Below are 13,448 nucleotides of genomic sequence, written 5' to 3'. Positions count from 1 at the left end.
TGAGAGGGAAAGAAAGGAGGGAGGGAAGGAAGAAAGGAAGGAGGGGAGGGAAAGAGGAAAGGAAGGAAGGAGGGAGGAAGAAAGGGAGGGAGGGAAAGGAAGAAAGGAAGAAGGGGAAGGAGGAGGGAGGGAGGGAAGGATGGAGGAAGGAAGGAGGAGGGAAGGAAGGAGAGAGGGAAGGAAGGAGAGAGGGAAGGAAGGAGGGAGGGATGGAAGGAAGGAGAGAGGAAGAAAGGAGGGAGGGGAGGAAGGAAGAAAGGAAGGAAGGAATGAAGGAAGGAAAGAAGGAGGGAGGACAGTAGGACTGAGGGAGGAAAGAAGGAAGGAAGGCAGAAAAGAAAGAGGAAGTGAGGGAGGAGAGGAAGGAGGGCAGGAGGGAGGGAGGGAGGGCAGGAGGGAGGGTCGCGGGGAAGGAGCTGGTCTGTTCCTTCATCTCCCCTCCGCTCCTCCTCCTCCCTTCTGGCGGTAGGACACCCCCTGCCCCTCCCCAGACTGAGGCTCTCCCGACTGAACCCCGGCTGACTCGCCGCAGGCCCCACGATTTCCGGAGACATCGTTCCCTGTCCCTCCCGCCGGCGGACACGGGCGCGGGGCTCGCTGGATGGAACGCCTGGGACCGCCGAGGGTGGCCCCGATCCTGGGCTCGGATTCACAAACACTACGAGCAGGGACTGCCTCCCGAACATGCAAAACGAGCTCCTCCAAACCCCACCAGCTCCCCCTCCCCCGCAGCGTTGCCACGAGCCCGGTCCGGACTCCCGCAGGCGGGGGGGGGGGGGGGGGGAGAGGGGGAGAGGAGGCGAGCTGACAGATAAAAGAGGGGAAAGGGGGGAAAAGTCAACTTTATTTGTAGAGGGAAATTTGCAGACAGGATGACAGGCTTGACTTCCGGGATGGTGAACGGATTTCGCGTTGCGGCTCGGAAAGTGGCTCCTCCTCAGCCTTGGAAAGGGGGCGAGGAAAAGCGTGGCACAACCAGAAATATCTCTATTCCCCCCCAAATAAATACCCTAGACACCAGGTTCCCTGCACGGCTCTAGAGAGGGCTGCCTCGGTCCGGCCGCGCGGGAGCTGACGCGCGCCCAGAGGACGGCTGCTGACAAACCAGGTCTCCCCGCCAGCCGCAGCTGTCTCCGAGTCCGGACCCCCCGCGCCCCGGACGCACGCGGCCCTCCCTGTCCCCGGCCTCCGCGGCGCCGGCCCCTCCGAGGTCTGCGCACCGCTTTGCGCCGCCGCCGCCGAGGTTCCGGCGTCCACGCTCGGGTAGACGCGGGCCCCGGTCCTCCCCCTTTCGGGGTCCTCGAGCTGTTTACCGGTCGCGCCGTGCGCACCCGCTCCAACCGCTCGCTCCGCGGGCCGCGCGGGCGGGTCCGGCCCGTAATCCAACCACATCTCCGAGTTGCAGCCGATTCTCGTCTGTGGATCGCGCGTCACCGTCGCCCGGGGTCCCCTCGGCGTCTCTCCGCAGGGCCGCGCGCGCGGACGCCCTCTGCGGACACAGGTTCCGGGCGCGGGGCTGGCTGTGCTCCTGGCGGTGCCGGCCGGCGAGGACCTCCTCACCATCGGTTAAACTCCTCCTCGAGTTTGGTTTCCGCCAGGCATTGAGGGCATGCGGGTACCTGTTTGGGGCGCTGGCGCCTGCGCCCGCTCGCGCGCGCGCGCGCTCTCTCCCTCTCCCTTCCAAAAATTGGATCTTTACCTCTCCACACCAAGGTGCACAGACGCCAAACAGTGATGAAATGAAAAGAAAGCCAATTGCCGGACTGGAGGTGGGGGAGAGATACCATGTCTGCGTGCGCCCGCCGCCGAGCCGGGAGCCGTAATTGCTGCAGACAGACAGCGCTGGGGGTTGGGCGGACGTGGCCGTGTATAAATAGTGAGATCTCAAATTGAAAGGCATAAATAACAGCAGGAGGGATCTACCCTCACACGGACCGTCCTCTCCGCGCGGGGAGGCGTGCGGACCACAGCCCGGCTCCCAGCCAGCCCCGCCGAGCCCCGCGGACCCCGCAGCCCCGCGCAGCCATGGAGGAACTCACGGCTTTTGTATCCAAATCTTTTGACCAGAAAAGCAAGGAGAGCACCGGCGGCGGCGGCGGCGGCGGCGGCGGCAAGAAGGATTCGATCACATACAGGGAAGTTTTGGAGAGCGGACTGGCGCGCTCCCGGGAGCTGGGGAGCTCGGAATCCAGCCTCCAGGACATTACGGAGGGCAGTGGCCACTGTCCGGTGCATCTGTTTAAGGACCACGTGGACAACGACAAGGACAAACTCAAAGAGTTCGGCACGGGGAGGGCTGCCGAAGGTAAGCTCGCCGCACGCCGCTCCGGGCCCCTCCCGGGGACGGCGTCTCCTCGCCACCGAGCCTGCCGGTCTGCCCCTCGCTCCGCGCGCGGGGAGGCCCCGGGCGCCGCGGCTCGCTCAGAATTCCACCCCAAACTCTGAATTCACAGCCACGCTCGGACGGAAAGGCCCCGGCAACCCATCGCCAGTCTTTGCGTAAGAAAGGAAACGCGGACACAGGAAGGGAGGCGAGGGGAGCCGAGAATGGGCAGGGGCTGGGGCCAAGCGCTGCGAGAGGACTGGCTTTGCCCCGGGCGTTGGCACCCGGCACCCCAGCGGGAACTTTCCGGGGTCGGGGTCCATCGGGCGGATGTGCCTGAAAACCGAGGTTGGCTATAGGGGCTGCTGGGTGCGTGCCTGGCTGCCGACCGGTCTTTCTCGAGTCTCTTCCCCAGCGCGCACGAGGAGAGATCCACACGCATCTCTCCCAGCGCCCACCGCCTCCCGGCGTCCCGAGCGTTTGAACCCGGCAGGCGTTGAGGACGCACCGGCTGGTGGTCGCCTCTCCCGCCTGCTGAATCCTCTCTACTGTTTCCTCTTAGGGAGAACTTTCCCTTGAACCTCCAGGCTTGATCTGGGCTGACACGGGCCTCTAAATTAAAACCACTCCCGCGCCCGCAGGTGGCCAGGGTCTGGACCCGAAATGAAGGGCCCCAGGAAGCTCGCGGCGGTGCCCGCGGGGCCGCCGGACCCCAGGCTGTCAGAGCCCAGCCCGCCCTGCTGCGGGCTGGGCCTCCTTCCTTTCCAAAAAGCTTCTCCAGATCACGTTGGCCGCGTTTCACCCTGTTGCTGAATCAGGGGACAGGGCAGATTTCTGGGGGCTCTCCCAGCTGGGCAGGGGTAGTCCCAACCGGGGGGATGTCTGAGCAAACAGGACAACCAGCAGCGGTAAACCAGAGGTGTAAAATGGGCTGGATTTCTCAGGGGGCACAGTTTGAAACTGCTCGGAATGTCTATTTTTCATTACAAAGAGGAAATACAGAGCCTAGCCATTCGCCTCCTCGGGCCCTGTTCCACACGTTGTCAGTGTGATGGTCCCCCTACAAGTAGACCCCCCCCCCACACACACACCTTCCCTGACCCAGGAAGCCCATGCCTCCTGCTCTTTGGGACCCTACACTTGAGGTCTCCGAGTGGCAGAGTCCTGGGTCATGGCCTTGAAATGGTGCAGATGACCCAGATACCTTTCTGAGGCCTTGACCCATGGAAGCAGTAAGCTGGCAGAGGCTTACAGATAAGCCCCTGACTGCTGGCCACCCAGGTGGCCTGGCCAGACCTGTCTTATCTCAGGGTGCCCCCCCACCCCGGGCACCGCTGGACACCCCTGGCTCTGTAATTCATACAGAGTTTGGTTTAATGGAGACGCGCTGTTGGCTGGGCCCGACTCAGGGCCTACAGGAAAGTTCAGAGGTTGACAGCACCCAGGGCTGACCTCTGTGGCTCCTGACTGGGCTCCCCCAAGTCCTTCCTAGAGGTCGGGCCCCTCCTTGTCCCGCCTGCCTCCTTTTGCCCTGATTGCCAAGGCAGCGGACCCCGGAAAAAGGGAACTCAGGAAGAGAGAAGAGTACAGTCAGGGCCTTTCAAAAAGCAGAGAACAGAACAGGGTTGCCTCCCAGCTGTACCTTTCCCCCCTGGGCTGCGTGTACAGACCCCTTGCAGGGCTGAACCCCAGTCTGCATTTGTAAGGTGGGAATGAGAGGGCGGTGTGGGAGATCTCGGGGTTCCAGCGCAAACCCGGAGGTCTTGGGCTCCTGCACGGCGGTTCCCCCGGAGCGAGGGAGCCTGTGGATTTTGCAAAGCCTGCTGCGCGTTCTTAAAGGACTTGGAAGGCCAGCTTCTCAGCTGGGATTGATCCCAAGGGTCAGACTTCAGAGACGGGGAGGAAGGCAGAGTGTTGGGGGGGGGCTCTAGGACAGGATTTACGGCTGGGGAGAAACGGGGTGTTTTTGGAAATGCAGTGCTTTCAGGGGATTTGAAAATCCCACTTGGGGTTAAGTGTCGTGCTCAGGAGTCTTGACATTCCGCAGGAGGCAGACTCAGGACGGGGCTTCTGGGGCCAGCTCAGGGATCCCGGTTGGGGGAACAGGGTATCAGGATTACCCGTCTCCCCACAGAGGCTTTGGGGCTTTCCCCCTTTGGTAAGTTTCTGGGTTGAGTTCTGGACCGGCCTTCTCGGCTTCAGGACTCTTCTAGACACCAGGGTACTAGTGGGGCCCGGAGGTGCTCTGTGAGGTGCCCAGCGGATTCCGCGATGGAGAGAAAGCACCGGGAGACGCAGGCGCTGGGAGGTGCACCTCCCGCCTGCCCTGGGCTGGGACACCGACTTTCATTTCTTAAATTTCTGAGCTTCCTGAGGGGCTGCATTTCCTAGAAGCGGGAGGGAGAGGTCTGTGGGTTCAAACTGAAATGTTGAGTTTCGTGCCCGATGCTCGAGCCCCTGGCCCCCTCCCCCCAGCAAATACGGATGCTGTCATCGTTCTGGGGCTACGAAAGTAACACTGTTGGTGTCCCGGTGGGGACTGTGCCTCAGGGCGTGTGAATGTATGTGAAGCAGAGAGTGAGAGAGTGCGCGCGGAGGGTCCCTGCTCCTGGCGCACCCCCAGACTCCATGCTGTGCATTGGGATAGTTTTTTGTTCCCAGGGTCTCAAGAAGAGACCAGGGTGGGGGCCGCGGGCGCGTGCTCGGCTCCAGGGCCTCGGGAGGGAGGCTCCGACCCGCCTGGGGCGGCCCCTGTCCGTCTGCGCAGCAGCCGGGGACAGCGGGGTTCCCGGGCCTGGTCCCCAGCCCGGTCTGGGCCCACCCTGCTCCTTCGCGGGACCCCACACTCCGGCCATTCTGCCCAAACTTCTTTGACTTCAAATAATATTTAACAGCCCACTCCCGAGTGGAGAGAGAGAGAGGAGAGAAGATTAGGCTCTATCAATATGTCAGGAAGCAAAGTGGAAAATTAAGGAAACCGTGGCGAGATGAGGCCAAAAAACACCGCGCCGCCAATGCCCGAGTTGTTACCCAAAACCGTCCGCCAATGCCCGAGTTGTTACCCAAAACCGTGTGTTCCCCTTCGAGTCCGCTTTATCGACTGGACGCAGCCCCGCGTCAGGGCGCCTTTGCTGCCGGGGCCCCTTCCTCCGCACGCACACACTTCGATTTTAGCCGCGTGGCGCAAAACCCTGCACCGCGGACCTCTTTCTCGGGCGCACGGCCCCGCGGGCCCCGGCAGGCAGGGGCCGGCAGGGCGCTCCCGGGAGCCCTGCGCCCTCAGCCCTGTGCCCTCGGCCCGCCCGCAGGTATCTACGAGTGCAAGGAGAAGCGTGAGGACGTGAAGTCGGAGGACGAGGACGGCCAGACCAAGCTGAAACAGAGGCGTAGCCGCACCAACTTCACGCTCGAGCAGCTCAACGAGCTGGAGCGGCTCTTCGACGAGACCCACTACCCCGACGCCTTCATGCGCGAGGAGCTCAGCCAGCGCCTGGGGCTCTCGGAGGCGCGTGTGCAGGTAGGAGCGCGCGCGCCGGCCCCGACCCCCGGTTCTCGCCGGGCCCGAGCGCGCCAGCTCGGCCCGGGCTGCAGGCCCCTTCCCGGAGCGCGGAGACACTGGGAGAGGGCTGGCGCCGGGCCTTTGGGGCGCGGCCCTCGCATGCGGGTCGCACGGTTCGTACGAAGGGCGAGGGCCCCGGGCCTGAGCGGGCCGCCCTGCGCGTCGAGGTGGTCGGGAATTGGGATGTGTCTTCACCTCTTTCCACTGTTTCTGTTCCCCTCCTCCTCCCTTCCACGGCCCTCAGCCCCCTCCTTCGCACTGCAGGGAGGGGAGGCGAGGGGCGAGGTGGGGGGAGTTGCGCGCGGTGGGCATCTTGATGAGGGCGGCTGCTGCCCGCGCGGGGCCGGATTAGCCTGGGCGCGGGGGGCGCGGGGCGGGGGGCGCGGGCGCATGAATTCATGATGCCCCATCTGGCGAGCCACTGTCTGCGGGGGCCCTGGGCGTGCGTAGCACGTACGCGGAGGGGACGCTCTGGCGAGCCTTTCCCGGGCATTATGAACGCTAAGTAAAATTTATTAATGCATTTATGGGGGAGGGTGGCAAAGATTCGCTTCCAACTCGCTTCCTCCGGGGTAGTGCAGACCCCGCCTGGGAGGTCGGGCTTGGAAGCTCCCTGCCCTTTCTCAAGGCTCTGAGCAGGACCGCTGCGCCAGGGAGAGAAGGAAAGGGGGTCAGCATCCCCGGGGCTCTGGGGACCGGTTTTAAATAAATGGAATTAATATTGCCAAGCGGGGAGGGGGGTGGCCATGAAAAGCACAGCGCTTTGAAAGCCCGGGTTTCCCGTTGCTTGGAAGATCAAGACATTCAAACACCCCTTCCCCTCCTCCCCAGCTGACTTAGGAAAACGAAAACACAAACGTGTTCTATAGATAGTGCTTTACGACATCTTTAATTTGAAAAAAAATATATATATTTTTTTTCTTTCGTATCCCGGCCCCCTTCCGTCTTCCCGTGTGTCTGCCGTGAATAATACGCTTTCTTAGGTGGAAATGCCATATTCTGCAACCAGGTTCCGCTCTCGTCCGCGCAGCCTGCAAGGGGGGACCCACGGGCACGCCTGCAGAGTCGCCCTGGCCATCCTCTTCCCGGAGGGAGCAGGCCGTGGGGGCATCGGTAGCCCCAGCCCAGAGAGGCCGCAGAGGCCGAGGCTGAGGGTGTCTTTTCCCGCCGGCCACCCTTCTCGGGGAAGATGGATGGGACTGCACCATATAAATTAATGAAAAGATTAAACTTTCGCTGAAGGGGACATCAACTTTTATGTCATCTTCCCGGTGTCTTTCTGCCTGGGATCTGTAATATCTCCCAGGCCTTGATGTACTGTTTCTATAAAAATAAATTACTTCTAATTTAATTGTACACTATTTCTTTCAGCAGTCTATTACGGAATAACACCTTAGCAGGGGGGACGGAGTGGCAGGAAATTGGTTCCTGGGTGCTGGCGGATCTTGAGAAAGCCCTAAAATATAAATGGGGGTGGGCGAGGGGGGTGCGGAGACCTGAGTGGCTCTCCATCCAGGGGTGAATTAAAATTTAACGACAGTAAATAATCCTAAAAACAAACATGGGAATAGAATAGAAGAAATAATTTCCTGTTGGCCACGGGGAAGAGCATCGCAGGGTGACGGGGAGGCAGACGTGCTCGTAAAAATCAATTAGCGAAAACGAATGGGTCATCCCGCAGCACGAGGCGCGGAGGGGGGGGTCTGGGGGGCGAGCGCAGGGGGCACGGAGGGACTCCTGTGTTATTCCTGTGTCGGTCCGAAGCGTTGGGTCATCCTTCCCGGTACAGCCTGTCCCGTGTTGTTAAAGGATAGCGTTTCAATTTCGTGTGGAAATTTGCCGTAAATAAATTGGGGATCCTATGGAAGCTGGTCCTTATTAACCTTTTATTTTTAGTGTCGTTGTGGCACGTCGTATCACGCAGCTGTCACGGTTATAATGGAAAGTTATGAGACCACAGTGAGGAGCAGAACGTAATTTAATTACATCAAATATCTTTGGGTTTATGGCGCAGAGCTAAATTAAATGTCATTATTCACTGTCTGTAATGGAAATCAAAAAGAAATCAGATTACACCATTTGTGAAAGAAATCAGGGACTGGCCCTTAATGAAGATATAACCGCTTAACCAATGTACTGTGGTTTACTTAGCATATTCAGGACTAATTGAAATTGATCGTGAATCACCCCAAGACTGATTTATTATCGCTTCACGCACGGGCTAATTCATCACTTTTATTCTTCATAATCGCACTTCCCCCCCCCCAAGTCTCCCCCCACCCCCAACACCCGCGCTGAAAGGAAAGTGAGCTTGGCTTTGCACATTTCAAGAGGAGTCTGTGTTTGAAAAATGCCCTTCCAGGGGAAAGAGTGCGCGCTGCCTTGGCTCTCCCGAGGACTGGGTCCGGCCCCGGGGGAGAGGGAGGAGCCCCAGGACGCGTCCACAGGGGTCCAGTCCCAGCAGGGGGAGGTGGTGGGGGTGGCGGTGGGGAGAGTGGGACCTGGAGGCACGCTGTCGTGGGGGGGAGAGGAGGAAGGTCAGTGCAGGCTTTGCAAACGGAAGGGGAGGTGTGTGGGTTTCCACTGGGGTGGAGAAGGGGGGAGGACGATTTGGGGATTACTTTGCAGGGGAACGTGCTTCAAGTTTTCCAAGTTCCCTGTAGCCCAGCGCCATGAGCTTTCGAACCTTCTGGAAAGCAAGTTCCAACAGGCGGGCGGTGGATCCCCCATGGATAGAAAGTGGCCTCTTAAGAGTCCAGGGAGGAAAAGTTAAGGTTTCTGATCTCCCGGGTGTGCTGAGGGTTCCCCCCATGCGCACGGTGGGGGTCAGGGGCGCAGCCCCAGGCCCTGCTTGGAACAGCGTGCACTCAGGGTGCACGGGGCCCGGCTAGCCGGGCAGAGTGGCCCAGGGGAAAGGTTTCTTTGTGCTAATTATTCCGCGTGGTCACTGACCGCCATCGTGGCCATGACGGTCAGTGACAGCAGCAGGAAACCTTCCGGAGGAGAAAGCGTGAGGAAAAATTCCCTGGTGAAGACTGTGGAGGGAGGGGCCTCCAGATTTCGCCTGGCACAGCCTGAGGGCCCCGGTGTCCAAGGACCAGAGCTGTCTGGAGGAGAGGGGGAGCCCCAGAGTGTGGGGAGCAAGGACCAGGCTTTTGGGGAGAATCGTGTGCACCCAAATTTTGACATCAGACCTGTGCATCCAGCTGAATGGGCAAGGGTCCCATTGATATCCTTTCTCCAAGAATTAGATTTTTTTTTGAGAGAGAGAGACTGGTGCCTGGAGTTATGGGGGTGACCCGGTCTTTATGAATCCAGGACGTTCATGACTCTTTAGTATGAACCGGGACTCTCCAGGCTTCCAAGGAGGGCATGGAACTTTCTGGACTCAGGGTGTCCCGAGTTTGACTGGGGAAGGGGCCCCATTTGAAGCTACTTATCCTCCCGTGCGCCCCCTTCCTTGGCAGCTAAGTTTTGGGAGGAGGAAGGTCAGGCTATGGCAGGGGCTGGCAGAGTGCAGGAGGGGAAGGCCCACACTGATCATGGAAAGTTCTCGAATCCGCCCTGCTACCACAGCACGCACTCCTTCACTGGAGGTGGACATGGAGGCTCTTGACTTTGGGGACCAGGCAGGGCCCAGAAGTGAGTTTGGGAGTTCGCAGCTCTAGGTCGCCCGATAGGGCGGGGCTGCGTTGGGGAGAGAAGGGGGCGCGCGGGCAAGGGGCTCTACTGCGTCCCCAGTCGCACCGGCCGCTCCACCCCGGCGCCCTGGGCCCCGTGCGCGTCCGCGCCGCGTCCACGGTCGTGGGGGCAGGAAGCCCCAGCCTCAGAGGCCGGCAGGTTCACGGGGCTGCGCGCGTCTGTCTGCTCTGTTCTCAGGTTTGGTTCCAGAACCGGAGAGCCAAGTGTCGGAAGCAGGAGAACCAGATGCATAAAGGTGCGTGGTGCGGAGGCTGGCAGTGCAGCTGGGGAGCGCGCGCAGAGGCCGCCGGGGTGCGCAGAGGACCCTGGCCGCCCTCATGGCTGCTTTCTTCCCTTGCAGGCGTTATCCTGGGCACCGCCAGCCACCTGGACGCCTGCAGGGTGGCGCCCTACGTCAACATGGGCGCCCTGCGAATGCCTTTCCAACAGGTAGCCCGTTTTTCTTCCTTCTGAGCCGCGCGGGGGCCCGCCACCTCCCCGCCTCCCTGGCGTCCTGCCTCCCCCGGCTGCGCCCGCCTCCGCGGAAGAAAGGCTGCCGCCTTTACAAGGGGGCATTTATAGACCCGTTGGCACGTATTAAAATCACGCTGTAAAACTCCAAGACTCACCTTTGGGAGGGCCAGGATATAAACCCAAACACAATTTTACAAAAATCGGAGTGAAAAAAAAAATCCCACCCACCCAGGCTGCCTGGCTGGGGGTGGAGGGGCGGGGATGCTGGCACTTGGGTGTGAGGCCCTGCGTGTACACAGGGCCCCCTGCTCGCCTGCCCCCTAGCCTCAAGGGGAGGTGTCTGCACCCCCGCTATAGCTGGACCTCGCTCCCCACCTCAGAACTGGGGTCATGGGGCTCAGGGTCTCAGGATCCCGGTGCGCAAGAGCTACTCTGCGCGGACCTGGGGTGGCTAGGGTGTCGGAAGGCCCCAGGGGCTGCACTCTGCTTGGGGCCAGCTACTGGCAGAGGGTGGAAAGTGCATGTGGGAGACGCGAGCCCCCAGGTGAGAGCGCAGAGCACTCGCGCTCCCTGCCTCGCCCCTGGGCAGGACCTGGGGTGCGCCAACGTTGGGGGATGTGGAGCACAGACGCTGGGGGGGAGCAGGGGTGCTCTGGGTGGAGGGGAGGCGTGGCCACCACCGCACTGAGCTGTTTTGCTCCAAGGACCAGGCCTGGGTTTATATTTGGACCCGTGTTTGCTAGGGGCCTCTGCCGGTCAGCTAGGGCGTGGGTGGTGGTGGTGGTTGGAGGGGGGGTGTCAAGAAATAGACACCTGAGACTTAGAGCGGGTGCTCAAGCCTCTTGCTCCCGGACTCAAGGTGCCCAAAGCGGTAAGGGAGTGCAGGGAATGCGCGGGGTCCCTCTCTTTTGGCCTCGCCCACTCCGCGCCTGGGCCCATTTCCGCCCCTGCTCCACTCCTTCCTCAGGGCGGGGCGGACTCTCCGCGTCGCAGAACTGCAGCCCCGACTTGGGGTCAGCGATGGGGCCCTGCTGAAATTAGGCCTTTTGAGCACGGACATTTGGCCACACTCCTCAGGCATTCAGAGACGCCCCTGGGAGGGTGTAATAGTGTCCTAAGAGGAGTGCAGAGCCTGACTCCGGACACGTCACAAGTTCAGGGAAATTGAGGCTTTCGTGAGGAGGGGATGCTGGCGAGGACAGGGGTGCGGGCGCCACAAGGGCGGGTGGGTCTGTTCAGACTCTCCAGCTCTCCCTGTGCAAAGCAGCCAGTGGCCCCTGCGTTCACGGGTGTCCAGAGGGCTGTTCCGACTCCCCTGCCTGGTGGAGGATGGGTGGTGGTCCCCGGGGTGCGGAAAGCCAGGTTCCGCAGCCGTCCTAACTGTGCCAAGTCTGCCCTCCCAGGTCCAGGCGCAGCTGCAGCTAGAAGGCGTGGCGCACGCGCACCCGCACCTGCATCCGCACCTGGCCGCGCACGCGCCCTACCTGATGTTCCCGCCGCCGCCCTTCGGGCTGCCCATAGCATCGCTGGCCGAGTCGGCCTCCGCCGCTGCTGTCGTGGCCGCCGCCGCCAAGAGCAACAGCAAAAATTCCAGCATCGCCGACCTGCGGCTCAAGGCGCGCAAGCACGCCGAGGCCTTGGGGCTCTGACCCGCCGCCCGCCCCGCGCCCAGCCCCGGCCCCACGACCCCGCCCGCGCTGCGTCCTGCACTCGACCCCTCCGCGCCCCTAGACGGCCGCACGGACGCCCTGGAGCGAGGGCACGGGCCCTGGCGCAGCGGCCTCCCTGCCTGGGGCAGCCCGGGGGCCCACCACTGGCCCAGGGAGGGGGCCTTCCGGGACCTCACGACCCTGCCAGACCCTCGCAGAGACTGCGCGGAAGAGAGCAGGTGACGGTCAGACCAGCCAACCCAGCCCTCGGCCTCGCGGTCTGTGCGTCCTGGGACCCTGGGCCACGTGGAGCCCCGCGCGTCCTTCTCTGCTGCCGGCGTTCCTACCCTGTGCATGCGGCCTCCTATACACCTTTGGAAGATCACAGCGTCGATTACGCAAAAAGATCTGGGGCTGGTCTCCCCCGAAGATGCCAATTCTTGGTTGCCAACAGTTTTACCCACTGCCGTGAAGTGGCATTCGTCCGGGGAGGAGGTGCAGGACGGGTATGGATTGCAACGTGGACTTGCGCCGGGGCCGCGCTCTGCAGCAATAAGGAAAGGCATCTGCCGACCTCCGACCTCGGGAACAAGGTGGGGAGGGGGTGGGGGAGACCCGAATCTCCCACGTTGTTGTCACCGTACTGTTTGGGGACCTGAATCACGAGCACCGTTTTCATGCACACGTTTGGCCCCAAAGCACCGAGTTTAGGATTCCTCGTGCCATAGAGCAGGCGACTTTATAAGTTTTCCAGTATTTGATTCCCGAACTGACTTTTGTTTGTTTGTTTGTTTTTCGGCTGTTTCACAGAATTCAGACGCAAATAACGTGCATAGAGACACAGGGGCGCGTGGTTTTAAGGTATAATACTGATGCAGCATTAATTTTAGTGAAATGCAATTAAGTGCAGTAAAGTGCAATACTGTAAATGTTATAGATTTAAAAGAAAAAAATAGCCGTGCACTCTTGACCCTGTCAGCTTCGGACTTCTAAGGGCATTACTTCCTCCTGCATGCTGCGGGCCTGGCCGGCTGGGGCCCATCGCCGAAATGATGGGGGAGGTGGTGGTGGTGAGGCAGTGTGGTCTGGATCTAGAGGAATTGAGGTGTGTGGTATGTGATAAAGCAGGACCTGGGGACGGGGGAGATGCCAGGATGTGAGGCCGGTGGCTGAGCTCTTTCTGCAAAGAGAAGAGGCTGAGACGGGTCCTCTAGGCAGTGAGTTTTAAGATCACGTTTTGTGGCGGTGGTAGTCCGTTCCGGGTCTGAGCTCTTCTTTCTCCCTGCGTCCCCACCCCCTCTCCCCGGCCCCCACCGACTGAGAAAGCACCAAATAGCGATTCATTGTACGGAGTGGGAAACTCGCTTGAAAGGACGGAACCAAAGCGTTAGGGTCCCCGGTGAGGCCCCTGAGTTGTGGGCGATGGGCTTTGCATGTACTGTATGGGAGCTGGGGGGCGGGGGGGGGGCGAGCCGCAGGGCTGGGCTGGTCTACCTCGAGGATACGTCCGCCCCCGCCCGTGTTTTTGCCTTAGTCACCGAGGCCTGCCCAGGCGGAGTCCTTCGTCATTCCCGCCAGCTCCTCACTGGCCATCCCCTGGCGTTTCCCGAACTTCACTTCTTCACTCTCCTTCCAAACGCGGTTTTGATCTTTCCAGATTTGGCATTGGCGATTTTCTTCCCTTATCCCCGAACGAAAAAATAATTTTTTTTCCCCCTTCCCTGTAAGGGAACATTTTCTACCTTTTCACGGAGCTGAATGG

At 60.9% G+C, this 13,448-nt stretch overlaps 1 protein-coding gene across 1 annotated transcript; it reads left to right on the top strand.

Moving 5' to 3' along the window:
• The first annotated feature begins 1,187 nt into the window (after positions 1 to 1,187).
• SHOX (SHOX homeobox) lies at positions 1,188 to 11,686 on the top strand. The gene is made up of 5 exons (XM_045813657.2): positions 1,188 to 2,305; positions 5,632 to 5,840; positions 9,762 to 9,819; positions 9,925 to 10,013; positions 11,441 to 11,686. The coding sequence occupies exons 1-5, from the start codon at positions 2,026 to 2,028 to the stop codon at positions 11,684 to 11,686; spliced, it is 882 nt and encodes a 293-aa protein (XP_045669613.2). The 5' UTR covers positions 1,188 to 2,025.
• The last annotated feature ends 1,762 nt before the right edge of the window (positions 11,687 to 13,448 follow it).

This window comes from Ursus americanus, chromosome X (assembly GCF_024610735.1).
Source record: "Ursus americanus isolate L20-20 chromosome X, mUrsAme1.1.p, whole genome shotgun sequence".
NCBI classification, from domain to species: domain Eukaryota; kingdom Metazoa; phylum Chordata; class Mammalia; order Carnivora; family Ursidae; genus Ursus; species Ursus americanus.
Note: the sequence above shows the minus strand (reverse complement) of the source record. Positions and strands in the feature narration are given on the sequence as shown.

Bases quoted from the DNA above. Each gene is read 5' to 3' on its own strand.
- SHOX (XM_045813657.2), top strand. From the start codon at position 2,026: ATGGAGGAACTCACGGCTTTTGTATCCAAATCTTTTGACCAGAAAAGC. The intron at 9,820-9,924 runs GTGCGTGGTGCG...CTTCCCTTGCAG, and splicing joins GGAGAACCAGATGCATAAAG to GCGTTATCCTGGGCACCGCC. The intron at 10,014-11,440 runs GTAGCCCGTTTT...CTGCCCTCCCAG, and splicing joins TGCGAATGCCTTTCCAACAG to GTCCAGGCGCAGCTGCAGCT.